This window comes from Mustela putorius, unplaced genomic scaffold, assembly GCF_011764305.1.
Source record: "Mustela putorius furo isolate JIRA1106 unplaced genomic scaffold, ASM1176430v1.1 tig00000450_pilon_pilon_pilon, whole genome shotgun sequence".
NCBI classification, from domain to species: Eukaryota; Metazoa; Chordata; class Mammalia; order Carnivora; family Mustelidae; genus Mustela; species Mustela putorius.
This window is the reverse complement of record NW_025421385.1, coordinates 14,672,994-14,700,879: the sequence shown is the minus strand read 5'-3', so window position 1 is coordinate 14,700,879 and position 27,886 is coordinate 14,672,994. Positions and strand designations below refer to the sequence as shown.

General features: G+C 40.4%; 1 protein-coding gene across 6 annotated transcripts in view; it reads left to right on the top strand.

The window, feature by feature from the left end:
• ESR1 (estrogen receptor 1) overlaps window positions 1-27,886 on the top strand; it is a 412,487-nt gene that overhangs the window by 152,803 nt on the left and 231,798 nt on the right. For all 6 annotated transcript variants that reach the window (XM_004753574.3, XM_004753571.3, XM_004753576.3 and 3 more), the window contains one exon: window positions 24,130-24,246. In XM_004753574.3, coding sequence (XP_004753631.1) covers window positions 24,130-24,246 — 117 coding nt within the window. The remainder of the gene's footprint in view (window positions 1-24,129; window positions 24,247-27,886) is intronic.

Sequence of the window (27,886 nt, the reverse complement as noted above, 5' to 3'; positions counted from 1 at the left end):
AGAATGGTAAATAAGATCTGCTAGAGGGCTGCAGAGAAGGAAGAAATTTCACTGGGTAGGCCTGGAAGGAGATACACTAATGCAAGTGGTAAATTTGTCAGAGGCCTAGAAAGAAATGAAGGATTTTCACAGACAGCCAGCAGTTTAGAAAATAATTCCAGAATTGTGAAATAGCAAAAACCAAGAAAAGCTCAGGGAAAATGGGGTAAATAAGCCTTATGAGAACAGAGGGCTCATTGTGCTCTCTCTGTCTCTTCATTTTTCCTCACCCCGCTTTTTTTTTTTTTTTTTTAAGATTTCATCCATCTATTTGACCGACAGAGATCACAAGTAGGCAGAAAGGCAGGCAGAGAGAGAGAGAGAGAGAGAGAGAGAGAGAGGATGAAGCAGGCTCCCCGCTGAGCAGAGAGCCCGATGTGGGACTCGATCCCAGGACCCTGAGATCATGACCTGAGCCGAAGGCAGAGGCTCAACCCACTGAGCCACCCAGGCGCCCCATCCTCACCCCGCTTTTTAAAAGTAGGCATTCCCCAGCATCTACAATCTCTTCTCCTCTCATTTCCCCATCCTTTTCTCCCACCAGTTTCCTAGGTGGTCTCATGCATATCTCTTTATAGGTTGAATTGTGCTTCCCCCAAAGCCATGTTGAAATCCTAACCCCCAATACCCTGGTGTTTCTGAAGAAATCACTGTAGATATAATTAGCCAAAGTCATATTGGAGTAGGGTGGACCCTTGATCCAACAGGACTAGGACTGTTCTTATAAGAAGGGCATTTGGATATAGAGACAGAGAGGAGAAGGCCATAAGACCAAAGAGAGAGAGATAAGAGTGATGCAGCTACATGGCAAAGAGCACCAAGGATTGCTGCACAAATAAGAAGCTAGAAAGAGGCAAGAAAGTAGTGTTTCCCACAGCTTTCAGAGAGTGTGTAGCCCTGCTGACAACTTGATTTCAGACTTTCAGCCTCCAGAACTGTGAGAAGATACCTTATGTTATGTTAAGTTATTCATTTGTGGTCCTTTGTCATGGAAGCCCTAGGGAAACAGTATTTGAGACCTGAAGTGTCACAACTATGCAGATTATCTCCCACATCAAGCTCTGCCTCAGCCTGGCTTCTCAGTGACGCCCCTGTGTCTTCATCTGACACTAGGCGCTCCTCCTGGTGAACACTGCTGGTATCCGTTCCCTCAGGCACCCACCCTGAAAACCTTAGGGTCAGCTGTCTTCATCTTCTCACCCCGCACGTTTCCCATCAGAACTGTTGTGTAGGTCTGTTGAGACCACTTCTCTAATGTGCATTCATCTGATTCTTGCTAACTTTCCCTGGGATTGTTGCAATACTTTAATGTTTCCTTTTGCCTTCTCCTTCACTTAAACCATTTGCTTCATTTGACTTTCCAAGCCATTCTGCACACTACCAGTCTGCTAAGGTTCTTAAGGCAAATCCCTAATCATGTCAGTACCTTGTACAGAACACTTTAATGACTTCCATGGCCCACGGAAGAGCCCAAGACCACCACTCAAGGATTTCCAAGTAACTGTTTGTACTTTCAAAGTAAACATTTTATATCAGACTACTTGTTATGACTAAAATATGAGCATTCATTTCTCTGCTGGGAGTTACTTTCAAACCTGCCTGTAAAATCTCTTCCTATTCTAGTCAAAAGTTACTCTTATCAAATCTTCTCTGATGTTAATGCAGGGGCCACTCCACTCTCCAGTGGCCCTCTCTGTCTGGGACTGCAAGTATCGGTGTAGACAGATGGATCTTTCCCTTAATGAATGTGAGCACCTCACAGGTTAAGGCCCAAATCAAGGCTTCATACTGCTGGAGTCACTCAATGAATTAACAAAAGTATGACATGAAGGTTAGGATCAGTTTGTGGGTCTCCGGCAACACAAAGCTATTACATTTTTTTTTTCAGTCATGGGAGAGATAGGACAGAACACACTTTAATGAAGATTAACCTGCTAGAGGCATATTAGGAGAGACAACAGAGAGAGAGAGAGAGAGAGAGAGAAGAAGCATATAGACTAAGTTGGTTGGTATACCAGTTGTCTGGACAGGCTAAAAGTCTGGACTTGTGGGTATTTGTGAAATGAGGAAAAAAGGGAATAGACTGAAGGATATTATAATGAAAGAATCTAGATTGTTTGAAAGTGATTCAGTATAGGATGTTTGGGAGAGAAGGAAGGTAAGAGGTTCATACACAGAGGGAAAATAATGGTGTCATCACCTGAACTGAGAACAGCAAGAGAAAGGGCAATCAGAGAGGGGTTGTGGTAAGTTCAATTCCAGATACTGAGTTTGATGTGATAACTGGTTGCCTAGATAGAATTACCCAGCAGCTACAGAGAGAGAATCCACACTCAGCAGACAACCCAGGGGTGGGGATTTGAATCAGTTCCCTACATTAATATTAAGGAAACTTGGTGAAGAGAATGGCTAACTACTTCCTGAAGGTTGCCCATTATTAATAGTGGGGAAGTAACTCTAGAAACTTCCTCTTGATTCTCATAATAATGTATTATGAGTTCCCTGCTTCTTACCAAAACCTTGTAAGAAACACTCTCATTATTAAAATTGTATGTTTGAGGCCCTTCTAAAGAAGAAAATCACAAATTAGCCCAACGGGCCAAATGCTGCTCTCTAGGAGCTTACAATTTAAAAGAGAACATGCTGGTTCCATCACATAGAGCTGTACAAATAATAAACAGCAGGAACAAATAGAAGCATTTTTATGACTTTCAAATAAAAAAGAGGTGGGTTTTTTCCCCCCAAATTATTTATACTGTGGAAGTCCACAAGGATATTTTCTGACCCAAAGCTTGCCTAATCCTTCCATTATTTCTACTGCGAATTCTTTTTTTTTTTAAAAAGCTTTTATTTGCTTGACAGAGAGAGAGCAGAAGCAGGGGGAGGGCAGGCAGAGGGAGAGGGAGAAGCAGGCTTCCTGTTGAGCAAGGAGCCTGATGCAGGGCTCCATCCCAGTACCCCAGATCATGACCTGAGCCGAAGGCAGATGCTTAATTGACGGAGCCACCCAGGTGCCCCTCTACTTCTAGTTTTTAAGTTCTATCTTGTAGTCACATGCATGTTGTACAACAGAGAAATAAGGCCAGTGAGGAGGAAGAGCAGAAGAGTTTCAGTGTGTACACATATAAGTATCATATAATTTTCAAGTTAAAGCATTTGTAATGAAACTTTTTGAAAGAAAGGCCTTACCCCCAGGTAGTAGTAAATTTGCTAGATGTTGGGCTCCTGGTTCTCCTCAGACAAAAAACGAAAGGCACAACCCTGAAGTTCAAGACCTGAAAACCTCCTTCCATGTGAGAATGTCCTTCTTCTTACCAGTTTTATGTGCTTGTTACTCTAATGCTGTAGTATGAATTAGATGTGTGCGGGCATGAGCACGAATGTCTTGGAAGAAGGGCTCAGAAAAGCAAAATCATAGTCATTTTACCTGTGAAATGATAGTGGCTCTTCTTTTTTTTTTTCCCTTTGGCAAAGTAATCGTTATCTTGGAGATAATTAAGACAAAATGCATCTGACAAATAAAATCAGTATAGAACCCCTATTTCTTGGCAGCTCTTGTGGACACAGCTGAAGCTTTCAGAGGTCTTTAAAAACCATGGCAACAAATGCCTTTGAAGGGTAGGCAAAGGTTCCAAATGTTTCTAATCGCTGGTGTTTTTTATGCTACCACTTCAAGCATTCTTCTCAATTTTTTGTTCGTCTGATTGAAATTAAATTTCCAATTTCCCTACTAAGTGGTTCTGTCCTGACGATGGTGTTGACTATTTCCATTAAAGTGGTAGAGTTTGTGCCCATGTACAGTGGTTAAGCATATCAACAATTCCATTAGAAAGCCCTATTTCACACAAAATTTTGCACAAAATTATAGATAGCCTTTAATTGGCACATTTTCAAAGGGCATCAACTAGCTCTCACAATTATGTGCTGACATTGTTCATTCAAAACCTATCAATGGTGGCCTATGGCCCAATTCTGCTCAAATATCTCTTCCCTTCATAGAAAGCTGCTGTCAGTACCTTTAAAGAGAATGGTCCGTTTTTCTTTCTTTTTTTTTTTTTTTTCAAAGTTTTTATTTATTTATTTGACTTACAGAGTTCACAAGCAGAGAGAGAGAGAGGCAGAGAGATAGGATGTGGGTCCCAATCCCAGGACCCTGGGATCATGACCTGAGCCGAAGACAGAGGCTTTAACCCACTGAGCCACCCTAGCCCCCCAAAAGAATGACCTGTTTTTCTGATACTCATTCAGAGAAAAGTATGCTTTGAGATTGTAGGCTGCTCATCTCTGAACTGTATAATATACATTACTCTTTTTCAGATCTCTATATATACAGGTTATAGTGTAACCTGCTTGGCTGGCTTTTTGACTGAAAAATAATATTCAAGAAAAATCTACTTCATAGATATATTATCTCTTTCGTAAAATTTTTCTTGCCAATATGTTAATTCTCTGCTCACATGCAAGTTACAGAGCAGATTTGATTTGTTTTAAAGGAAAGACATACTTGACTTGAGAGAGAGCATAGTGGGGCAAGCGCTCCTATTATTCCTCCCCCCCATTTACATCTTCCTTTAACTACAATAAAAGGAGATTTTATTTTTTCAGCAGCTAAGACACAAAGGGGAAAAGAAGAAAATAACTTAATTATTATTCATTAGTAACTAAAATATCTGTCTGCAATAGGTCCTATTCTATTTTCTTTGAGAGAGAGTGTATGGATTTAAAATTTTATCCAAATGAACATCATTTTTGTCTGATTTGTTTGGCAGTTTCAGAATCATGTATCATGTATTAGAAAGTACGGAGTGAATGGGTGGATTAATTTATAAATATGAATTTTTTTGTGATTGAGTCTAAGCACAATGGCTTTAAATAGTGGCTGTACCACCTTAGCATATTTCATTAAGTGATATGTACAATATTTTCTTTATATACCAGAGAAGATAAATTACACATTTAAAAAAAATTACACATTCTTAAAAGAATCAGATTTCATGATCATTTTGTTGCTTTGATACTTCAGAGTTACTATTAGTATTATTCCCTTATTAAGGGAATTCATTTGACTATGGCATTAAGAGTGCATTTACCAAAACTGTTCACCAGGGCCATGGTAGTACATTTTAGTCACCGGTAGAGATGATTTTCTTCTTTATTTTGTTTTGTTTTTGTCTTGTTTGATTGCCAGCATGCTGATTACTCTAAGGATGCCCTTCCCACTGCACAAGGGCCCATAGACCAGCCCTGTATTTTCCTCTACCTCATGCCCAACCCCTTGCACTGGCTCCCATGCTTATCAAGCTGATTTGCTCCATGTCCTCACCTCATGGGATTTGTGATTTCCTCCCCTGTGTTATCGGGTACATACCATTTCTCCCCTTCTCACCACCCAACCTGACTTCTAAGGAGTGTGGTCTCTCTTTTACAAGACTCAATCCTTGGTTTTCCTTCCCATCTTCTTCCTAGCACATGTCTATACACCCACAGACCTCCCTGCTTGAGTTCCTCACAAATGCAAAAATATATAACCCAGAGACCCTGAAATCCACTGAAGGATTCAACTTGTGCACAAAGAGAAAGGTTAGAATAATACATATATCACACCATAGAAGAGTTCAACCCAGCAACTGCAGGAAATGTTGCCAAGAAGAACACAGGGACAGAAGGGTCTTTCAGAAGATAATGTTAGGACTTGAGAGGAGGGAACAGGCACAGTGCTCTGGAGTAAACTCAAAGATGTTGTGGAAAAGATGGTGCTTCAACTGGTGCCTGAACCGAGGACGAGGAAGAGAATTCGACTTCATTCTAAGTGGCCCATGATTTGTTGTTGTGATTACATACTCCCTTCTGCACGGTCGATGCTGTGGAATGTTCGTAGTATTTTAGAAGTGTGTGGGTTTTTTAAAAACCACATATTTTAAAAACATATCCCATGTGTTTATCGGTACCTCTATTATTAGCAGTAAATCTGTTATGTATCCATAGGGTGATAATGCTTTATCCCTTTCCAGGATGTGAGTAATGGTTTATTTCAACTTATTTTCAAAGTTTGACATGAATGATCTTAATAAAAATCCAACGATGGTCCTCTGTAGTAATATAGAATGCAGCTAATCTGGGGTAAGTGCATGTGACAGCTGATGTGGAGGTAAACAGTTGGTCCCATGCTAAGATGTATTTAGGGAGGCTCAGCTTAGACTTCATAATTTTTATGTTTATAACCTTCTTGATATTTTATGAGATATTTATGAAGGGATGTTTTAAAAAATGGCCAGAGACTTTTGCTCTCAAGAATTGACAGAAACTTTCCCAAAACGTGAACCATTAGTAGGAGATAAACTTAGATACATCCTTTAATTTTTAAAAGTGTGGCAGTAAACCTCATTTTGGAGAAGGAAGACAAGGGTTTGGCTAGTTTTTAATCAATTGTATATAGAATTTTTGAAGGGGTTCATTTCCCCTTCCTCCACTCTCTCTGTAATACTTACCTTAAGGTTGCCACTATTGATGTAGTGGTGTAAATGCATGTGATAATCGTATTGTATGACTGTAGATCCCAGAAATGGGCATTTTCCAGTTTGCTGCCTATTCTGCAAGTGTTCCTCCCTGAATTTTTGTAAATCCAAGGGAAGGGAAGGAGAAGCAAAGTGTGTGCTGGCTTGTTTTGGGGCTTGGGGACCCTTCTCCTTTTTCCTGCTTTTGTTCTCACATCTGATTACTGAACCAATGAAGGGCATCAGAGTTACAATCCCTGATTTTGGATCCATTTTTCCTAGAAATCCAAATACTGTTAAGAGCCTTGTGGACCATTCATTGCTTGTAAAATGCTTCTTAATTTTTCTGAATACAAGATAGAAGAAATAGCTTGAGTCAAAGGTTTCTTGTAGACACTTTCTTGTGTGTGTGTGTGTGTGTGTGTGTGTGCACATACACATAGGTTTGTATGTAATTATGCATATTCATCTACATACCATATAGAGGAAAAGGAATGTGTACAAACTTTGCACATATGTACTATAAAATATTAAACAATGAGGATCTCTGAGTGATAGAATTATGGCTAAATTGTATTTTTTGCTTTCGTACATTTTAATCTTCCTATAATAAGCATTTTCCACTTGTATAATAAAAACATGATTTTAAAAAGCCAGGCTGTAATTGATTAACTGGTTTCATACTAGTGTTTTCCTTAGTTTTTCCTAAGTAGAGAAAGATTATTTTGTGTCTAGCAAGTCTTCATGCTTTATTTCCAAAGTGTCTTTATTCTTTGTTTACAAGAGGCCAAGTCCACACTGAAATGTCACTTTCATCTTATTCTTCATGAACCCACGTGAAATGACATCAGGTGGACATTAGGTAGCGCCCACAAAATATCATTTCTTTTGAGATGTCGAGAAGCTATAACGAAGGAAGGGGAAGAAAGGCCTTGTGTATAATGAAACCACCAGGAATCTAGGTCATTAGAGCAGTTGGCCTGACCAGCAAGGATGAAATATTATCGTCATGCAGACAAACAATGACCATTTATTCTAAACCATACATCCCAGGGAGCAGGAGCCAGCCTGGGAGGGCCTGGGTGTTACCAGTTTGTTGATTACTAGTTAGGCGCATGGTAATAGAACTGAAACCTTGCAAGAACCAGGAATTGCAATCCTGATGCCCAGAGGTAGAGGCTCTTAACTTCTTTTTCCTATTTCTCAAGTCCCACCGCCTTTAAGAGTCTTCTTTATAATCCCAAAGGATGTCTTCAGAGTCTTGAAATTTAGTCATTCAAGAGGAGTAGTGTTAGAATTTTTTTCCCCTTTGATCTAAATATGGCAGAGAGCCACTGAAATTCATGAAGTTCTGATTGGGGATGTGGCTGCATTGCTCAGTGTCCTAGCCTTTTGCCTAAGGCACTAGACTAAGTATGCATTAGACAGACATTTCCATGGCTTTTCAAGAATCAGGAGATAAAAGGGGATACAATTTGAGGATGTGCCCATGACAGTGGTTATACTTCTCCTCATTGTCCCCTAATTGAGTAAGCACATCTTGATAACATGCTTTCAGGAAAGGAGTGGTGCTTTCCAAAGCATTTGCCTCTTAAGTTTGCCATGCAGCCGATGCTCATTTGAATGGACAGCATACATTAGATCAGTCTGGAGACAGTGCTTGATTCTCACCTTGATTGTCTGCCCTGTGTCATTAACTCCCTCTTGCCAGCCGCCCCGAAGCAACTGATGAAATGAACTCTAGCAGTTCATTCTGCTCCCACTCCTTCATTTAGAAATTTTGTATTTTTTTTTTTTTTAATTCTGAAAATAGTTGCATAGAAGGTAGGAAAGTCATTTTGAAGTGGCTGGAAAAATTGAAAGCAAAGATTATCTTTGACTATACTGGACTAATCACTGCAATGATTCTATTTTGTTTGTTCAAAAACACATCTAGCTATACCTGTAAGAGGGTCTTGGGATAGAAAGATTCCCAATGACAAGCAGCTAACACTGACTTCTGGGATAAACTTACTGAAGTCCCAGGGAGTTCTGAGCTCTACCTTGGCTCCAGGCTGCCCACATTCAGGGTCAGTAGTGCAAGTGTAGAACATTTTCTCAGGGCTCACGTGCCCCTAGGAGAAGCTGTTTCTTCTTTCCTCAGGGCAGAGACAGAATATTTTGTTGCATTAACTCTTAGAAATATCACAAATGTCTTAGTGATTTTCTTTTATTCTTTTGTGTGCGTGATTTTCTTTTTAGAGATAATAGATTTTCTTACTTGACTCTCATAATGCTGGACCTTCTTTATCTAAATGAATTTTAGTTTTGGAGGCCATTCTCTTTTTAAGCTCTTCATGTTCACCTCCTTGAGAAGGGAGCTCTTTTAAAATACTGCTGCTACTACTAGATCAGTCCCTTTGCTCTTGTAGAGTTTGCTTGGATGTGGCAAAAGCTGTCGGAGCCAAGGAACCATGGACACAGACAAGGTAAAGAAAGTTGGGTGGAACTGGGGAGCAGTAGACGATCATGGAATGTGCAGTCTGGCAGCTGAAGTGGGCCCCACCCTCACCAGGAGGAAGGCCGCCTTGTGGGAGGAGAGGCAGCAGCTGATTGGGAAGTAGAAACCAGACAGCGAATCACAACAGACTGGATTTTGAAGGAGACGAAGAGGAGGATTCTGAGATGTTGAGTCAGGATGTGAGAATTTGTCTTTCTTTCTCTCTCTCTCTTTTTTTTTTAGCTTTTTTTTTTTTTTAAATGATGCATTTGGACCACTGAGTAACAAGACTGGGAGTCGAATTTGAGATGTGTCCTGCCCCACTACGCTGCTTTTTGCTCCATTCTTGTTTGTTTTTAGTATTTTATTTGTGAATTAATATATTACTTTCAATTGTTGCATTATCCCAAGGAGTTTAGCTTTTGTATTATAAGTAGAAACAAGATCACTCACACCGGATCTGGCGCACTCCCATTTAGGATTACCCTTCTGCTTAAAACTGTAACTGGATTATTTGTAGTTCATGGTATGAAGTCATTTAAGTATTTAATAGTATATTTAAAGTGAAAGAAATAGAAATTAAAGACTGAATCACTTACCAAGAAATACCAGGTCAGGTTGATTTATTTTTATAAGACTTGGTAGAGATTTGTTCCTTTCTTTAAAATCAGCTTTGTTTCAATTACCAATTAAGTGGAGTGAACTATTATAAAAAGGCATATGAGTCAGGCTACAGTAGCATTCTTCCAACGAAGTCTTTACAGGAGCAGTCATTATGGGGCTCTCTGCTTTGCACCTGCTGATCTGGCAGGAGATCCAGAAGGGGTCAGATAAACAAGGCTTCATATTCATCAACCTTTTACTTTTTCCTTCTTTCCCTTGTTTTCCCAATTTTCATGACTATGGTACACAAAATAGCATGATTGTTCTTTACCCTCAGTGTATTTTTCACATTTTCAATCCAGGTCATAGTTTGCCGCAATCTCCCCTATCCGTGTCTGTCATACCTGAAGTCCCTGAGCTTCCATTTCCTCAGTTATAATGGCACAGTGATTTTTACGTTGCTGGACTGATATGGTGGTTAGAGCTTATGCTTAACCTGTAAAGATCCATCATCATTCTTTCCTCCTATTGGTTCTATCAAGCTTCCTCTAGGGTATGTCTCTACTCTGAGGCTAAGTAGAGCAAATACCTTAACATTTCATTATTTTGCTTCTAAATCAATCTTTCTCTTCTTAAACATACATTTCTTTCTTGTAGCCAGCACCTGAAAATTAGTAACATCTCAAAACCCACAGGAGAGAGTCAGGAATTTGAAAACTTCACTGTGGATGCCTGCCTCTTACCTCTGCTTCTTTATCTTATTTAGAATGTTGGTGTGCCTAGGTGGCTCAGTTGGCTGGGTGTCTGACTCTTGATTTTGGCTCAGGTTGTGATCTTTGGGTTGTGGGATCGAGCCCTGCATCAGGCTCTGCTCTTAATGGGGAGCCTGCTTCTCTCTCTCTATCCCTCTCCCCTACCCGCTCCCCTTGCACATGCCCTCTCTTTAAAATAAATAAATAAATCTTTGAAAAGAAAAAGATCTTTGTAAAAAGAATGTCAAGCTGGGGTGGCTGGGTTGCTCAGTCAGTTGAGTACCTGACTCTTGATTTCAGCTCAGGGTCTTGATCTCAGGGTCGTGAGTTGAAGCTCCATGTTGGTGCTACTTAAAAAGAAAGAGAGAGAGAGAGAGAGAGAGAGAGAGAGAGAGAGAAAGTCAAGCTTTGGAGAACCCAGTGTATCCTTGGGTCTCTCAAAATATCAAGTATATGTATCCTTTGTTTTCTGAAAGTTCATGTTAAGGCACTTCACTTTTACAACAAACCTACATTAGTAATAGCTTTTATTGTAAAAGCAAAATCCTCTTCAGATTTTTTTCAGTTGGCAAAAGCAGGTACTAATAATGTATGTCTTTCCTAAAAGCCATTTGGCCTTAATGTAAACTTTTAGAAAGCAGGGTATAGTCTTTGCTTTATACCATTTTTCTCAAAGAGGGTTTCATAGGAATGTTCTACTGTTGGATGGGGAGGGGGCAGAAACATTTGTAGCTTCCTGCATATAGTAGAGACTCAAAGTTGCTTGAAGGAATGAATTTTTTTTTCTTCTACATCACTTCTTTTTGTAAAAAATGTATCTAGTCTTCCTGGGTATTTACTGCAAAGATACAGATGTAGTGAAAAGAAGGGCCATCTGCACCCCAGTGTTCATAGCAGCAATGGCCACGGTTGCCAAACTATGGAAAGAACCAAGATACCCTTCAATGGACGAATGGATAAGGAAGATGTGGTCCATATACACTATGGAGTATTATGCCTCCATCAGAAAGGATGAATACCCAACTTTTGTAGCAACATGGACGGGACTGGAGGAAATTATGCTGAGTGAAATAAGTCAAGAAGAGAGAGTCAATTATCATATGGTTTCGCTTACTTGTGAGCATAAGGAATAACACAGAGGACATGGGGAGATGGAGAGAAGGGAATTGAGGGAAATTGGAGGGGGAGATGAACCATGAGAGACTATGGACTCTGAAAAACAATCTGAGAGTTTTGGAGGGGTGAGGGGTAGGAGGTTGGGGGAGCCTGGTGGTGGGTATTATGGAGGGCATGTATTGCATGGAGCACTGGGTGTGGTGCATAAACAATGAATTCTGTTCTATTGAAAAGAAATTAAGTAAAAAAAATCCTTTAAAAAAGACCAAATATAATGCTTAACTTGCATTGTATAGAATTAGAGGCAAATACTTTTTAAATTAAAACTTGTTGGATATATAGATTATTGGGATAGACTTTATCTTATGGTTCGGTGAGTTTAAATAGTCCATTTTAAACCTTGTTATGTCTTTGATAGTGACACCAAAGAATAAAATCTCTTTCTATGAAAGCATAGAAAGGAGCGGGCTCTGCTTCCAAATTAGCCTAGAATTTTTTTAGTAAATTAGAAAAAAAAAAACCACTTCATAATAGCCTTTATAATTGCCACTTCAAAATGGGAATTTGGAGTGACACCAAATTATTAATCAGTAGAAAAGAGTAGATTTCAAAAAGGTAATTATATCAAATTTAACACCTCTTGAAATATATTCTGTTAAATAAATGTAGTCCCTCTTCCCTGTTCTTATATGTAAGCAATGTGGATAACTCAGGTGCCTTGAATCAGAAATCAGAGTACGATTGGCTTAATAGTTTGGGGCTTACTTCTGGCCATAGATGACTTTTGTCCTTTATCTTCTTGGACACATTGTCTTTAAAGCCCAGAAGTGAATTATTAGTGTAGTTTAACTCTTCTCAGAGAAGCATGTTATGACTTCCCGACATTCCTGGACAGTTAGACTGTAATTCTTGGTTGTTTGAAAAGGTGTTTGAATGTATTTTAAGAAGCTCGAATAAATGACTATTTTTCTTACAGTTTTGCTTGCTTTTTCAAGCACTAGAATAGTTTCCAGCTCTGACAATCAGCTGTATGCTGACTGGAGTGAATTTTTTTGACATGACGAAGTGTTTTGGATGATTGACACTTGACTGCATAAATGTAGCCTTACAGGTTATATGATGTGAAGAGAATTGGTTAAACATAAACAGGGATTATTTAACTACTAATAAAATGATAGGTTATTATAGATTGATTTGAGGGTATTGTCATTCAGGGGCTGTCCTTACAAATTAGAGCTTTGCTGATCTGAAGACTTAGTATCTAATAATAATGATGGCTAATGTTTAATGAGCCTTGCGCCAGGCTCCTTGTTTTGGGTTTTATATGGATTATGTCATTTAATCCTCCCCAAAATTCTAGGAAGTTAGTTTTACAATTGCTCCCATTTTGTAAGTGAGGAAATGGAGGCATTTAAGAAATAAAACCAGTATTCAACCCAACGAGTTGGAGTACAGAATCCATTGGTACATGTTGTGTTCTGTTGCCTCCCTCAAAGAGGAATTCTTCTAAAATGGAGTGAGGGTTGCTAGTGTAGCTGGCTCTTAATCCCACTAGGCATAAAGCAAGAAGAGAGGGGCACAGAGTAGTCTGGGACTAGTCCAGCTTGTCAAGGGAAACAGGGCTGTTATGATGCATGGGGCAGAACTCCTCCCCCACCACCCACCATGTGCCTCCTTCTATCCTACTTGGCAACTTGACGACTTCACCCTCTATATGGAGAGGAGAACTTGGTCCCTCAAGGGATAAAGGTTTGGGTCAGAGGAAGGAGTGCCAGGTCTAGCAGCGGCAGAAGGAGAGTCACAGGTACTCATGATGGCTTTGGGACAGGAGCAGAAACAGACTGGAGCTTCTGCCTTTGGCTTGGGCATCTGCTACTTGTTGTTAGCTGGAGTATCTGCAGGTCAGAAAGCACGGCTCATGCTTAGCCATTTTTCTATTCTTTATGAAAGAAATGTGGTAGTCTTGCCTTGCTTAACAAGGTTCTGGTGGTTAAGTTTATTACTTAGTCCAGGGGTTGTACAGTAGAGAGAAATAACTGCTGGAGGGGTGGTAGCAGAACCAGAAAAGGAATTAAGATTGCTAATGCCAGGCTGGTTTTGGTTAGACATTCTTAAAACGCTTTTTAAATTATTATTTTGATTTTTATTAAAAAACACTATGAGTACACGTTAGATGTTAAACAGTTCAAGATGGTACATGATGCAAAGTTAAGGCCTTCCTCTGGTCCCATACCAAAATCCATTCTTCCTTTCTTGATAGGTAAACACTATTAATAGTTTCATCCAAAAATTACATATATATACACACATACACACATAGGTATATTTTGGTTATATAAGTGGTATTATATTCTACACTTTATTCTATGAATAGCTTTTTTTTCTGAATAAAATATGTTGGAGATTTTTCCATATTGGTACATATAAGTCTCATTTTTTTAAATGGCTGTATTTTAGTCCATAGTAATACATTCTGTTGGCACAAAGTTTTATGGTTGACCAAGTGTTTACATATATTATCCCTCTGGGCCTCATAGCAGCCACTAAGGGAGGTATCAAAAGGCCCAGAGGGGTTGCCTGGTCAGCTGGGAGCCCATGAAGCCTCGGACTCAAACATGAGTCCAGTATTCTGAGCTCTGGGCTATTCCCCTAATACCCCATATTCCTTCCATTTAGTGCAGCAAGCACAAATGGAGATTGGCTCTTCAGTAGTAAAAAACAAACAAACAAACAAACAATCTAGAATCCCAGGAAGCCATTCAAAAAGGAAGTATGCTCTTCAGGAAGGTGAGAAAAGAGAATAATCAAAGTTCAGAACGAGAATGGGCTCTTCTTCCCTTCCCTTTTGTAGATGAGAGCATGGGGCCAAGAATCCAACAGCTTAGCTGGTTCAAGACCCTCGGGCCATTTTCCTTCCAGAGGCTAGTTCTCAAGGTTGGTGGAGGGGGGCAGGAGACTGTTGACTTTTCCAGGCTCTCTTGTTTTTATTAGCTGGAATGGGGTGTAGACAAGCAGATAGACTGCAGAGTCCAAACACCCTTGAGAAATGAGAAAACTCCTTTCTGAGCATTGTGGAGTGGCTCTCCTGAGAGTCCCCTCATGGGGAGTGTGGCCACATAGACCTGAGCTGTCTGGACACCCAGGAAGTGTGGATATACTACATTCCCACACATTCATTTCCTGAGTATCTAACATGCATCTGGATCTTTGCTAGGCTGCAGGGCTACATGTGAGTGAACCTGTCCCCAGCCACAAGGACAAGAAAACATGTGAGAAGATCTGTGCTACTTTGGGTCAAATTCACCATGCAAATAAGGATAAATAAGTACAAAACAGTTGTCTTTACGTGTAGGTTTACTTTTATCAAACAACCTTTGTGTAATGGTTCATTGGCGATACAGTGAATGAACCCAATTGTTCCTACTGGTTGGTAGAATTGTTACTCAAGCTGAGAATATAGACTGGTGGTTATTTCAAAGTCTGACAGACTGTTGTTCGGCTGATTTCCTCATTTTCAAAATGGACTTAAAGATAAAAAGAGAATAACTGAATTCTTCTTCAGATATGCTGGAGGAGTCTTTTGACCTTGAAACAGAAGTTCCGGGGCACCTGGCTGGCTCAGTGGGTTAAGGCCTCTGCCTTCGGCTCAGGTCATGATCCCAAGGTCCTGGGATCGAGCCCCGCATTGGGCTCTCTGCTGGGCAGGGGGCCTGCTTCCTCCTCTCTCTCTTCCTCCTCTGCCTCTCCACCTGCTTGTGAAATCTCTCTCTGTCAAATAAATAAATAAAATCTTAAAAAAAAAAAAAAAGAAACAGAAGTTCGTCTTCTTTCAGGACTTGAATCAGGATGTCTGGGAGGAACTTCACGAGGGACTTCATTTGGGGGGCTCCTGAAGAAGGATGAAACCCCTTATTTAGCATTTGGGTGGCCAGAAGCTTAAAGGACGTTCATATTCCACACCACATCAGATCCGAGTAAACGGCTCCTTTCCCTTCTCTCTGAAAGCTCTGCACGGATAGTGCAAAAGTGTGTGTTGGGGGACATTGTGCTTCTTAGTGACCCGTGGAGTCCAGGACGCAAGCACAATGCAGCTCAGGGTCTCGGAGTTTTGCCCTCTTGCTCTGTTTCCCCTCTCCCCCATTCCCCCTTACTTCCTTGGCTTTGGATAAGAACACGTTGCAATAGTTTCTACTGCTTTTGGACACCCGTGTCTGGACATGAAATGACTCTAAGTTGAGAGAAAGCTTGGGGAACTCTCTGGAAACAGTTGAACAGACCAAAGGAGAGGGGTCCGGAGGTGAGCTGAAGGCTGCCTGGCATTGAACTACTCACACTGGTTGTCACACTGCTCTCTTTTGTGTGATTCTTATCTATTGTCCCAGAAGAAGCAATTTCAGAAAGTCCTTTTCTGGGCTGTAGAACAGCCCTTGCTTATTTGTTGAACCTCCAGAGGCATTATTGAAAGTGGTTCATTGTCTCTGGTGTATTACAGTGAGATGGTGGTCACTGATTTCATTATGTTTTCCTTTATTGCAGCTGTTGGTTTGATCCTGGGCCAGGTGCTTAAAACAATTGTGGTTTTGCAGATGGTAAGGAAGGCTGGACGGGGGAAAAGGGATCCTGTCGTTACCCTGGCCGAAATTTTTAGCAGACTGGAGTCTGACAAGGGCAAATAGAGTATTTCCTCTTCATTTTCATTTAGAAAAAGAAACTTTTCAGGACAATTATCCTTCTTAGAATTCCTTTAAATATTTTTTCCTTTAAAAATATCCTTAGATGCAAATAATCCTTTTATTTCCCTTAAAATATGCCAGAATTGGCTAGCTGTAAAAATGTAATTCGGGCTGCATTATTAAGGCATGCCGGTTTTATTTGCATGCCATGACATACAGATGTGGTTGTGAAATAGTTCAAATCATGGCACATTGAATGTCCTCACTGGATTTTTAGGAATGTGTTCACGGAGGCAGCCAAATTTTATTTCATTTTGTTTGGCTCATTGCACTGGCTGTAAATCAGAGAATATTCACTTTAATATCGGAGTCAAAATTTATTTCCAAACATAATACTGCAGTTGTTCTTGTACAGAAAGTAAATTTCTTATTTATTTCCCTAATATCTTGCCTTCTACTCTCTCCTTTTCTATGTTATGTTGGAATGTGCTGAAAGGTCTTCCAGGGAGATTTTGATAAAATACGCCATTATCTACTGCTAAATATATTTCATGTGGTTCATCTTGCATTTCTTTAACTTTGGGAGTCTTTGGAATCACAGGTTCTGGGAATAATTTCATTGCTGCTTCTGAAATGCCCTCCTGATATTGTAATATGCTAATTATATTAGGGAGAAACGTTTTTATTATAATTTAAAGTATAACAGTATTTAAACAACTGGCTAGGTGTAGGTATCATGTTCTTTTTTTTTTTTTAAGATTTTATTTATTATTTATATGACAGACAGAGATCACAAGTAGGCAGAGACGCAGGCGGAGAGAGAGAGGAAGGGAAGCAGGTTCGCTGCTAAGCAGAGAGCCGGATGCGGGGCTCGATCCCAGTGAGTTCATGCCCTGAGCCGCAGGCAGAAGCTTTAACCCACTGAGCCACCCAGGCGCCCCTCATGTTTTCTATGTCACCAGCCCTGTGGTGCTATTCCTGGAGTAACAGGACTTGTGAATGAGGCTGACCTGGGCTTTGATCATGTACCTGCCTCTTGTAGCCAAGTGACCTTGAACAAGTTAGTCTCTTGGGGGTCTCAGTTTCTGCTTGAATGACATGGGAGTTACAATGACCTGACTTGTCCATTGTGATGTTTAGATGAGAAAGAGAGCTAAAGTCACCTGGCAGGGTGCCTGGTCTGTGGTGAGCACATGGCCAATACTGCTGGCCCCAGGGGCACTTTTTTTTTTAGAGGGAATCTGAACAGGTCCACTTAAAATTCACGTCTTTGATTCCTTTTCCCACCCTACCTCATGGAGATGCTTCTTATATCTCCAGCTTCATTTTAAAAGGTTGTGGTAAAGTACACATAATGTAAAATTTCCCACTTTAATCATTTTTAATTTAGTGGCATTAAGTGCATTCACATTGTTGTGCAACTATCACCACTGTCCATCTCCAGAACTTTTTCATCATCCCAAATGGAAACTCTATACTCATTGCACAATAAATTCCCCATTTCCCCCTTCCTGCTTCTCCTGATAACTCCTATTCAATTTTCTGTCTCTGTGAATTTGACTATTTTAGGTCCTTCATCTAGGTGGACTCATACAATATTTGCCCTTTGGGGTCTGGCTTATTTCCCTCAGCATGTCTTCAAGGTTCATCTATGTTGTAGCTTGTACCCAAATTTTATTTCTTTTGAAGACTGAATAAAGCTCCATTTTATGTATTTACCATATTTTTTATCTATTTGTCTGTCAATGGACATTCGAGTTGTTTCCAGCTCTTGGCTGTTGTGAATGCTGGTGCTATGAACATAGGTGTACCAGTATCTGTTTGAGTCTGTGCTTTTAGTTCTTTTGGGCAGGTACCCAGAAGTGGAATTCTGGCTCATATGATCTCCAACTTCATTTTGACAAGCCTCCCAGGCTTTGGGACTACATTTATAATAATAGTTTGTTGGGTAGTTGCTTGCTTGTTGGGTAGTTGTTGTGTTACTGAAATCTCAAAGACAACATGTTTCAGAAGTTTCTACATATCTTCTTCCCACCCCACTCCCAAATCAGATCCTCTTTTTGATTAATGATAAGAATAACTTTTGAGACATCCTGACACAAGCTACCAGAATCTTTGACCTCCTTTTCCTCCTCTAGCCCTAAGAATTTGGCAAAGCTAATTTAAGTTTTTTTTTTTTTTAACCTCTTCTCTCTGTCTTGTCTGCTCTAATACTCAGAGATGATTAATGCATATTTTGGTCTTTTTTCCATTGGCATTACCTTGAACATTTTTAATCCTTCATTTTCTAATGAAAATCCTATATTTTGAACTCTCATTTCCATAACAAATTCTCTTCGGACCAAGTTTTGCTCCTGTGGACCTGAGTTTTAGGGTCTGGGTATGGCAGCCATTGCTTTGGGGTCATCATCTTCTCAGTCATGACTTCCTTTATAGAACTCCAACCTGCCCCCTCCAAAGGCCCGTGTTCCAGATGGGATTGGGGGGTGCAACATAGAGCTTTAGCAGCTCCATTTTGTTCAGGTAACAAATACTTGCTGAGCTCCACTGTGTGCCTGAGAATGTGTTGGGCACAGGACAGAGGGTGATAAATAAGATGGATGTAGTCCATCCGCTGTCAGGCCTATAAGTCACCTGGGGATTTTGAGAAGCAGTTAAAGTCCAAAGTAGTAAGCTCTGTGACAGGACAAAAGCTAGGCATCATCAGAGGGGCAGAGAGGAACCTCAGAGGATTTGCTATATTGACTGACACATCTGAAAGTCTAATGGGAAAGTCATTTGGGCTAAGAGTAGGGGAAGTGTGTTCCCACAAGAAAGAATGGTGTGTGCAATCGGGGGGTGGGTGGGAAGGAGAAGAGTGTGTTAGAATGGGACATGATTAGAACTTAGAGAGTGGTAAAGATAAGGCCAGATAAGCTTGGTAAGCTGTTTTAAGGCATTTAGATTTTATCCTTAGAGCTTTGAGGAGAATCAGAATAGTAAAGCAGGATAGTGGCTTGGTGGTGTAGGATTTTAGAAGAATCACCTGGCAACATCGTGGGCAATGGTGGGCAGGAGAAGGCTGGAGGCAGGGGGTGGCTTAGTGGGCTGCTGCGATATTCTGGGCTGGAGAGGGTATGAATTCTGGTAGGGGTGATGGGCCAGGGTAAAACTGTTTTTTCTTTGAAAAAGAATTTAAAAATAATAGATTTGATTAGTGAGTGCATGTGTGAGAGGGTTCAAGTGAGGAAGAGGCTAGAGAATCTTGAAATAACACCAGGTCTCAGGCTTTGTGGTATGGTGATAAAAAGGAAGAGACTGGTGAGGAAAGATGACCACTGGTTGGTTGTGTTTGGAAGAGCCATCTTGAAGAGCTATGAAAAAGTCAAGTCTAAATGGACCGACCATAGGCAGGTAGGTAGATATATGGGTATGAAGCTCAGCCAAAGAGACTTGGTCTGAGGTGACTGCCAGAACGTGCTGAAAGAAAAGTGTGGCAACAGGAAAGATACCCAAGCTTCTCTCAGGATACTGCTTATTTTATTTTATTTTTTTCAGCTTTATTGAAGCATAATTGACACATTATAAGATATTTAAAGTGTTCATTTTGATGATTTGGTGTACCTGTATTTTGTGAAAGGATACCCTCCAGTAAATTAGTTAACACATCCATTACCTCATGTATTTACTTTTTTGTGGTGAAAACATTTAAGTTCTACTTTCTGAGGAGATTTCCATGGTATATTAGAATTATCATCAGCTCTAGTCACCATGTTCTACCTCAGAGCCTTAGAACTTCTTAGTCTCAAGATTCTACACAAGTGACACCATGTAGTATTTATTTCTCTGTCTGGCTAATTTCACTTAAAATAATGCCCTCCAGGTTTATCCCTATTGTCACAAATGATAGGATTTCTTTCTTTTTTAAGGCTGAATTATATTCCAGTATATTTATATAAATATATAAATGCCACCTTTCCTTTTTTAAATCTATCAATGGACACTTAGGTTGTTTCCATGCCTTGGCAATTATGAATAACGCTGCTGTGAACATGGTAGTACAGTTAATGATTTTGTTTTCTTCTGTTAAGGACCCGGTACCGGAAACATTCGATCATAGGGTAGCTCTGTTCTTAATTTCTTGAGGAACCACCATACTGTTTTCCACAGTGGCTGCACCAGTTTCGTTCCCACCAAAAAGTGCGCGAGGGCTTCCTTTTCTTCGAGTCCTCCCCTCCTTGTTTCCATTTGGTATGTTTTATATTTCTTTTGAAGCTCTGACTATGGGTCATTGACTATTTTTGTAGCTAGCAAGTGTTATCATTCTATGTGTTGGTAACAATGCAAAAACACCTGCTACTGACGGAAGGTAAAATAGGAAGAAAAGGGTAAAACAAAAAGATGAGAGAAAGAATCCCAGAGAACTGTGGGTAAGATGTGAGCTCATCTGCTGGCCTAGGAGCCGGGGGTTGGCCTGGTGGTTTCTGCTCCTCAAGCTTTCTGTTCAGGTTTCATTCGTTCCCTCTTTTCTCTACTCCCAGTTATTCAGACCCCGCATCAGTCCGAAGGTATTCTTTTTATTTTATGGTGGGCAACGAAATAGGGATTATTTCTCCAAAACATCACCCGAGCCTCACATCTTGGCTTTGGCCTTCTGCATTTCATCTAGGCCTGTGTGAAAGGCATGTTGGAGCTGGTCTGGTCACAGGTACAAGGAGTTCTTCAGTGTCTTCCGTGAAAACACTATTTCGTTCATACAGTCGGTATGAGATTTTTTTTCTCATTTAATTAGCTCTACTTCAATAAGGACAGGATTTTTACAAGCATTGTTTTCCCAAGAACAAATAATAAAGTTTCCTCTTAAAGCAACTAACTTTTTAATGGCTTCAGTGGCTTTCATAACGCACCTTTGCTGGGTTGCCTGGGTGGCTCAGTTGATTAAGTATTTGACTCTTGATCTCAGCCTAGGTCTTGATCTCAGGGTCCTGAGTTTGAGCCCTGCCCAGTGTGGAGCCTACTTCAAACAAACAAATAAACAAACAAACAAAAACACACCTTTATAAAATTATTATGCTCAAAGAACAAAAAACTACCTTGCTGTTATCCTCTGATGTCAGGTGAAGACTTTTAAATAGTTGTTAATGGTATTTAGTTAGGGTACTAAACTTTAGGTCGTACATCAAATCCATACCTATTCATTTTTTCTTGCTACCAATTCAGCAATTCTAAATTTTAATGTAGTTGGAGCAAGAGAAAATCCACTTTGTCACCAAAGGTTTGCAGTACAAACATGATTCTGCAGGGTATCTAGCTTCTTTCTTGTTAAGGGGTGAATTCAATTCCACAAGTCCAGTGTATTTTATTTATTAAATGTGTTAGCTCAGGAATTTCACTTGGGTCTATAAAGATACACATCTACGGTGATAATGAATGCAAACATAACATTTCACCAGTTGGCCTCTGATCTAATGCAGTTATTCCATCCTCTGGCTTGCAGAACAACTGGCTTTTGAGAGAAAAGTGAATCAAAGTTAATTTCCGGTTCCAATGATTCTTGACTAGTTTCTTCTGAGACTTAATATAAACTCGTTTTTTTAGAGTTAAAATAAATCAGGATGTACAACATAAACGTCATAGGAGACCAAACACTGAAAGTTTCTTTGAGGTGTCAGAAGACAGCAACTTTTGCTTAAAGTTAACATCTACCCAGGTAAATTTTGTTTCTGGTTCTATGATTTCTTCAGCTTGTCCCTGTTAACAAGGGCAGTTCAAAACATAAAAATTGTGCCTGAATATTTGAGGCAGTGTGTGGTCACTTATTAAAGCAATCAGTTTACAATTTTGCTGGCTAGTTGGCTGCTTCCTGTTAGGCAAAAGAAGAATGCAGCGTGTTAATTTGATCCAAAGCCTGTTTATGTGGTAGTTTTTATAATGTATATCTAAAGATGGAGAAGCAAGTTTTATGAGACCAGCCTTTCTTGTTAAGGCCCCATTCCACCCTATTCTAATTGAGACTGACCCTAAAATTGAATAAAGAACAAAGAGTTCTGTAGTGAAAACTTCAGTATATGTTGCATCTTGCCCTTGGTGAAATAGGGAAATAGAGACACAGATGATCTGAATTAGAGGGTGCAGTATTGCCTCATCGTTGTTTTTTTTTTTTTTTTTTTTGAGAATGGGAAATATTTTATAATTGTCCATATCATCACCATAGTCTAAATTCACATGTAAGAATTTAGACTTCTATAAATGAACTTCTTCATAAAACATGCCAATATTTATTGATTTGTGGAGTTTAATATTTTCCATATTAGAGACCAGACTTCTTTTGAGGGATCAAGAAATGGAGGTGACCCCTAAATCTTAGAGCAGAAACTTCTTGTGGGCAGTGGGCTGTGTGTACCCAGAACTCAGAGAAGAGAGTTGGGCTGGAGGACGACTCTGCAAGTCCTTTCAGTCCTCAGTTTATGACCAAGGAAGCCGGAGCCATGGACTAAATTCTCTTGTGGGAAAATTTGGAGTCCTAAGAAGGGCCTGACACCGAGACCTGTCCTGCTCTAGCTTAATGTTGGGTGGAGGAAATCTGCAAATAACACTGGGAAGCCATGGCCCGAGGGGTGGAAAGAGCCCAGGGGAGTTCTGCGTTATGGAAGCCAAGGGAAAAGCATGTCTCCAGAGGAAGGGAGGAATTGTCGGATGCTCTGGTAGGTCAAATAGGATGTGGGCTGGAAATATCTGTTGGCTTCAGCAATAGGGGTCATTTGAAGGAAGGATTTAAGCAGCTCTTGTGGGGCAGCTAAGGTAGAAACCAGGCGTGGGTTGAGCTAGGCAGGAGACGTGAGGAAAGAGCAGTCCTCAAGTGTGTAGACCTTTCTGAGGAGCTGAACTGAGAAGCAGCGTAGGTTGTAAGATGAAAGTCCGAGAGGGACGTGAGGTCTGGAGAGACCTTTTTTGTGGGCACAGTTGCACGTGATGGGCATCTGAGCAAGAGGGACGCAGTAAACAAGAAGTGAATGAAAGAGGATCACTATAGGGCGCCTGGGTGGCTCAGTGGGTTAAGCCGCTGCCTTCGGCTCAGGTCATGATCTCAGAGTCCTGGGATTGAGTCCCGCATCGGGCTCTCTGCTCAGCAGGGAGCCTGCTTCCTCCTCCTGTCTCTCTCTGCCTGCCTCTCTGCCTACTTGTGATCTGTCTGTCAAATAAATAAATAAAACCTAAAAAAAAAATAGTTTTAATAAAAAAAAAAAAAAAAAAAAAGAGGATCACTATAAAGCAACAGTAGCGACAACAATGTTTTTTATAAGCCCCGGACAGGTGTTCTGACATCGGATTCTTAGAATAGTGCCACATGGTGGGCGCCATTATTTTCTCCAGGTGAGAGAGGGGTGAGACCTAGAGATGTTAACGACGCGATGCAGCATCCTCCAGCTAGTAAGTGAAGGACTAACTTATCGACCTGAGGACTGAGCTTCGCTTCTGTCCCAGCTCACCGCCCCCAACTGGAATGTAGATGTTGGGGCTGTGTTTGAATAGTTACATAAAGGTTTTCTCATTTCTGTTTTAAGAAAGGCCACTTTAAAACTCTGTGAAAGTTCTTGCGGTGTTGTTCCAACAAAAATTCTAGCTCGTGGTGTGGGTCAAAGGGGGGAAAAAAAAAAGCCTTATTTGCTGAGAAAAATGGGTGAGTGTAGATAGAGCTTTGTGCCCCCAAGTATAAGCCATAGGAACTGAAGGTGATTTGCTCAGCCAACTCTGGAAGCAGTTGGTTGAGGCAAAAATCAAGTCTAGGAGAGTTAAGCTGCCCCACCACCCCTCTCCTACCCAACCCCCCGCCCCCGACTTGGAGAAGGACAGCAAAAGGATGGTATGACGAAGTAGTAGCACAATCAGGCCAAGTAACTGATAGGAAAACATCCCCCAGGTGGCTTCCCTATAGCTTCAGACTGGCTACATTTCCTAAAACAATATTAATTTTGCCCTTTTGCTTTTCATAGGACATAATGACTACATGTGTCCAGCTACCAACCAGTGCACGATTGATAAGAACAGAAGGAAGAGCTGTCAGGCCTGCCGGCTCCGCAAGTGCTATGAAGTAGGCATGATGAAAGGCGGTAGGTGCCTCCCCGCCCCGCAGGGTGCCGGTGGGCAAAGGGTGTCCCTGTCTGGCCCCCAGTGCTGGCTGCTTCGGTCCCAACAACCGTGGCAGTGCAGTGCTTTCTCTTCTAATTAGTTGTTTACTCCTATTCCTATTTTTCTTTACTACAAAAGTATTTTTATAACATTTTTTTTTTTAATAGGAAGTGCCTGGAACTGGAGATTCTAACATGCTTTTTGTGTTTTATATTTTAGATGTAAATACTTCTATTTTAAATCAGGTGTGTGGGAGGTGGCGGCGGAAGGAAAGGAAGAAGAGTGCCCTGAGAATTCTTCTAGAAATACTTTTCAGTGACTGTTTATATTGCTGATGCTAGAAAACAATGTCTGAGAAGAAGCTTTCCCTAAATGGAGACTTGTAAATGCGAGAGATAAAAAGAGCTTATTTATGATCTAACAATCTCTGAACATCCCTCAGGGCATTTGAATTTCAATCAAAAGGCAGCTTTTTCCTTTAGACGGTGACCGGAGCTCCCATAACCTGAGCATCTGGCCTGGGGCGGGGACAGTGGAATGACCGTGGAGCGCTAGCTAGCAGATCAGGAGACGCTCAGGCTTTGTGCCCGTGGGCCTCCATCTTTGTGGCTGCCTGCGCGTGCACGAGCGAGTGCATAAATAGGTGTGGTTTTCTGTCCCCTCGCATACCCAGCTTTCCAGTTTTCTTTTAGGGAAATCCAGTGTCTGGTTCTGAGGGTATTGCCTGCTCTGTCGGTGTGGTTGCCTGACCTTGTATTCTTGGGCATCTAGTCTTGAGGAATAAGATGCCAGTCTTGGGTAGCTTCCAAAATACTGGGAGAGAACAAACAGAAAATGTGTAACTAAAGTCATGGTGCTTTCAGTGTTTTAGGAGGATAAAAGGGGAGAGAGGGACCTAGGATTGTGTTATATTGCCTGCTGACTGTAATAGGGGAAGAGCTTTTTGAAGGAGATGGGGAGTGAACATGAGTTAAGGAGAAGGGGGTTACAATGAAAAAAAAAAATGGCGGTTGTGCAGGTGGAGGGCAGCTAGCCTTTAGCTTGGTAATACTTCGCTGAAAGGGGAAGCGGAAGGAAAACCTATAACCTGGTTAGAAGGAAGTTTACAGTCGACGATTCCTGAGTTCTGTGATCACAGATAAACCTGCAGGGTGGGATTTTCAGTGCAGCATTTGGAATAAATTCTCCTGATGAACAGACGAAATATTGAATTTACTCATTTGTGAGCTGTGACGATATGTCTTGGATGTCTGAAAAAGCAGCTTTAACTCGAAGGGTAATTAATTCTAAGAATTTAACAGCCATATTCAGAAAATGACACTTAGAGTCATAAATGGATTAAATATTTAAGGAATTCATTTTTCTTTGTGCCGTTAGAGAATTAGTCAGGCTTACTTGAACTCACAAAAAGCTTCTTAAGGTAACTTGAAAAGTGACAGGAATATAACAGCTGCATGTAAAAAGTTTAATATGAACCAGCAGAGTCCGAGTTTAATGTGGTTCTTTGACGACTGCAAGTAGTTTAAGCCCAGCCTCTTAGGCTCTGTCTGAAAGCTGAAATAATCAACTAATGCATATGTCCAAAACATTTTTCCTTTTAGGGTACCCATACGCTGACCCCACTTCATAAAAAGAATTCTGGTTTTTTTTTTAAAGATTTTATTTGTTTATTTGAGAGAGAGAGAGATCACAAGTAGGCAGAGAGGCAGGCAGAGAGAAAGGGGAAGCAGGCTCTGCGCTGAGCAGAGAGCCTGATGAGGGACTTAATGCAGGTCTTGATCCCAGGACCCTGAGACCATGACCCAAGCCAAAGGCAGAGGCTTAACCCACTGAGCCATCCCAAAAGAATTCTGTTTTTCCTAATTTATATCCAAATAAAGTCTGGCTGCATAAATATAAATTATGCATACTTGTTTTTAATCTAACAAAAATTTTAATATGCGGAGTCAAAATGAGAGTCTTCCCACTGTTTTTAAATAGAACTCTAGATAATCTGACTACACCCAGACAGTCTGTGTGTACATGCATATACTTGTACAAGTGTATTTATGACTAAAATATATATCTGTGTTAGTTTGCTGCCAAATCAGTCTGCTTGGCCTGCCATAACAAAGTCTACAGCCTGTAGGGCTTGAATAACAGAAATCAATTTTCTCACAGTTCTGGAGGCTCAAAGTGCAAGACGAAGGGGTTGGAAAATCCAGTTTCTGGTAAGACGTGTCTTCCAGGCTTTTACATAACTGCTTTTTCAGTGTGTCCTTTTCTCTGTGGGCACAGACATAGAGGGAGCATTCTCTGGTGTGTGTGTCTCTTCTTACAAGGATGCTGGTCCTATTGGATTAGGATCCCACCTTTATGACCTTGTTTAACCTTTAATACTTCCATGGAGGCCTTATCTTCAGATACAGTCACATTGCCTGGCTTCAACATAGGAATTAGGGTGGGAAATAATTTAGTCTATAACAGCTGTTGTATCAAAATACTATAGATTGGGGGGCTTAACCCACAGAAATTTATTTTCTCACAATTCTGGAGACTGGGAAGTCCAAGGTCAGGGTGTCCGCAGGTTTGGTCTCATCTCACGGTCTTCTCCTTGGCTTACAGATGGTCACCTTCTTACTGTGGCCTTTTTTTTTTTTTTTTCCCCTGTACTCACACATCCTTGGTATTTTTTCTTTTTCTTCTAAGGTCACCAGTCCTGTTGGAGTAGGGCCCCACCTGTGTGACCTCGTTTGATCGTTTTTTTATCTCTTTAAAGACCCTGTGATCAAATAAAATCATATTCTAAGGTACTGGGGTTAGGCTTCAACACAAATTTTGAGGGGAACAAAATTCAGGACATACCAGTATCTCATAAAGGCTTCTCAGTGGTTATTCAGTATCTGTCTACATATAATTAGAGCATGTATCTTTCTGGCAGTTTATATATGTGTGTGTAAGTTTTATGCCAAGCTTTAAAGTTGTAAAATTATAGGCTGTGCAAACATCTCATTTTAATTATATGTATAAAGCATTTGCCCGTAACACAATGTGATTTATTACATTTCTACAACATGAAATACCACATATAACCTCATGACACTTTGTATAACAACTCTCCAAATCCCACTGAATAAAGACTTAATTTACAATTGGAAGTACAAATATAACTATAAAGTTTGAAATTACTTTGTAAAAACAGCTGTGACTAAATAAATCTTTATAACATTTCCTACTGGTTTCATAAGAATCCAATTCCTTTCTTTTTTTATTTTATTTTATTTTATTTTACTTTTTCAGTGTAAGAATCCACTTTCTTAGCCAGGCTGGATACCAATTAGATTAGTGAATCTCTACCTATAACATCAAATTATTAGTTTCAGATTAAAGAGAGAACCATATACCTATACTCCCTATTTTTATAGCAAGACTGAGTAAATTTACTGAATGTTCTAAAGATCTGAAAGAGTACATGACTTATCTACATGAAGAAATTATTTGAATCTGTTTCGATGCCTGTATTACACTGAAAATCACAACATCATTATTAGATTTGGTTCTGAGCCCTGGTAGTTCCGTAAGATACAGGATTTAAGTGCTCTGGAGAATGCATTTCCTGATTGTAGCATATGTGCAGGCCTT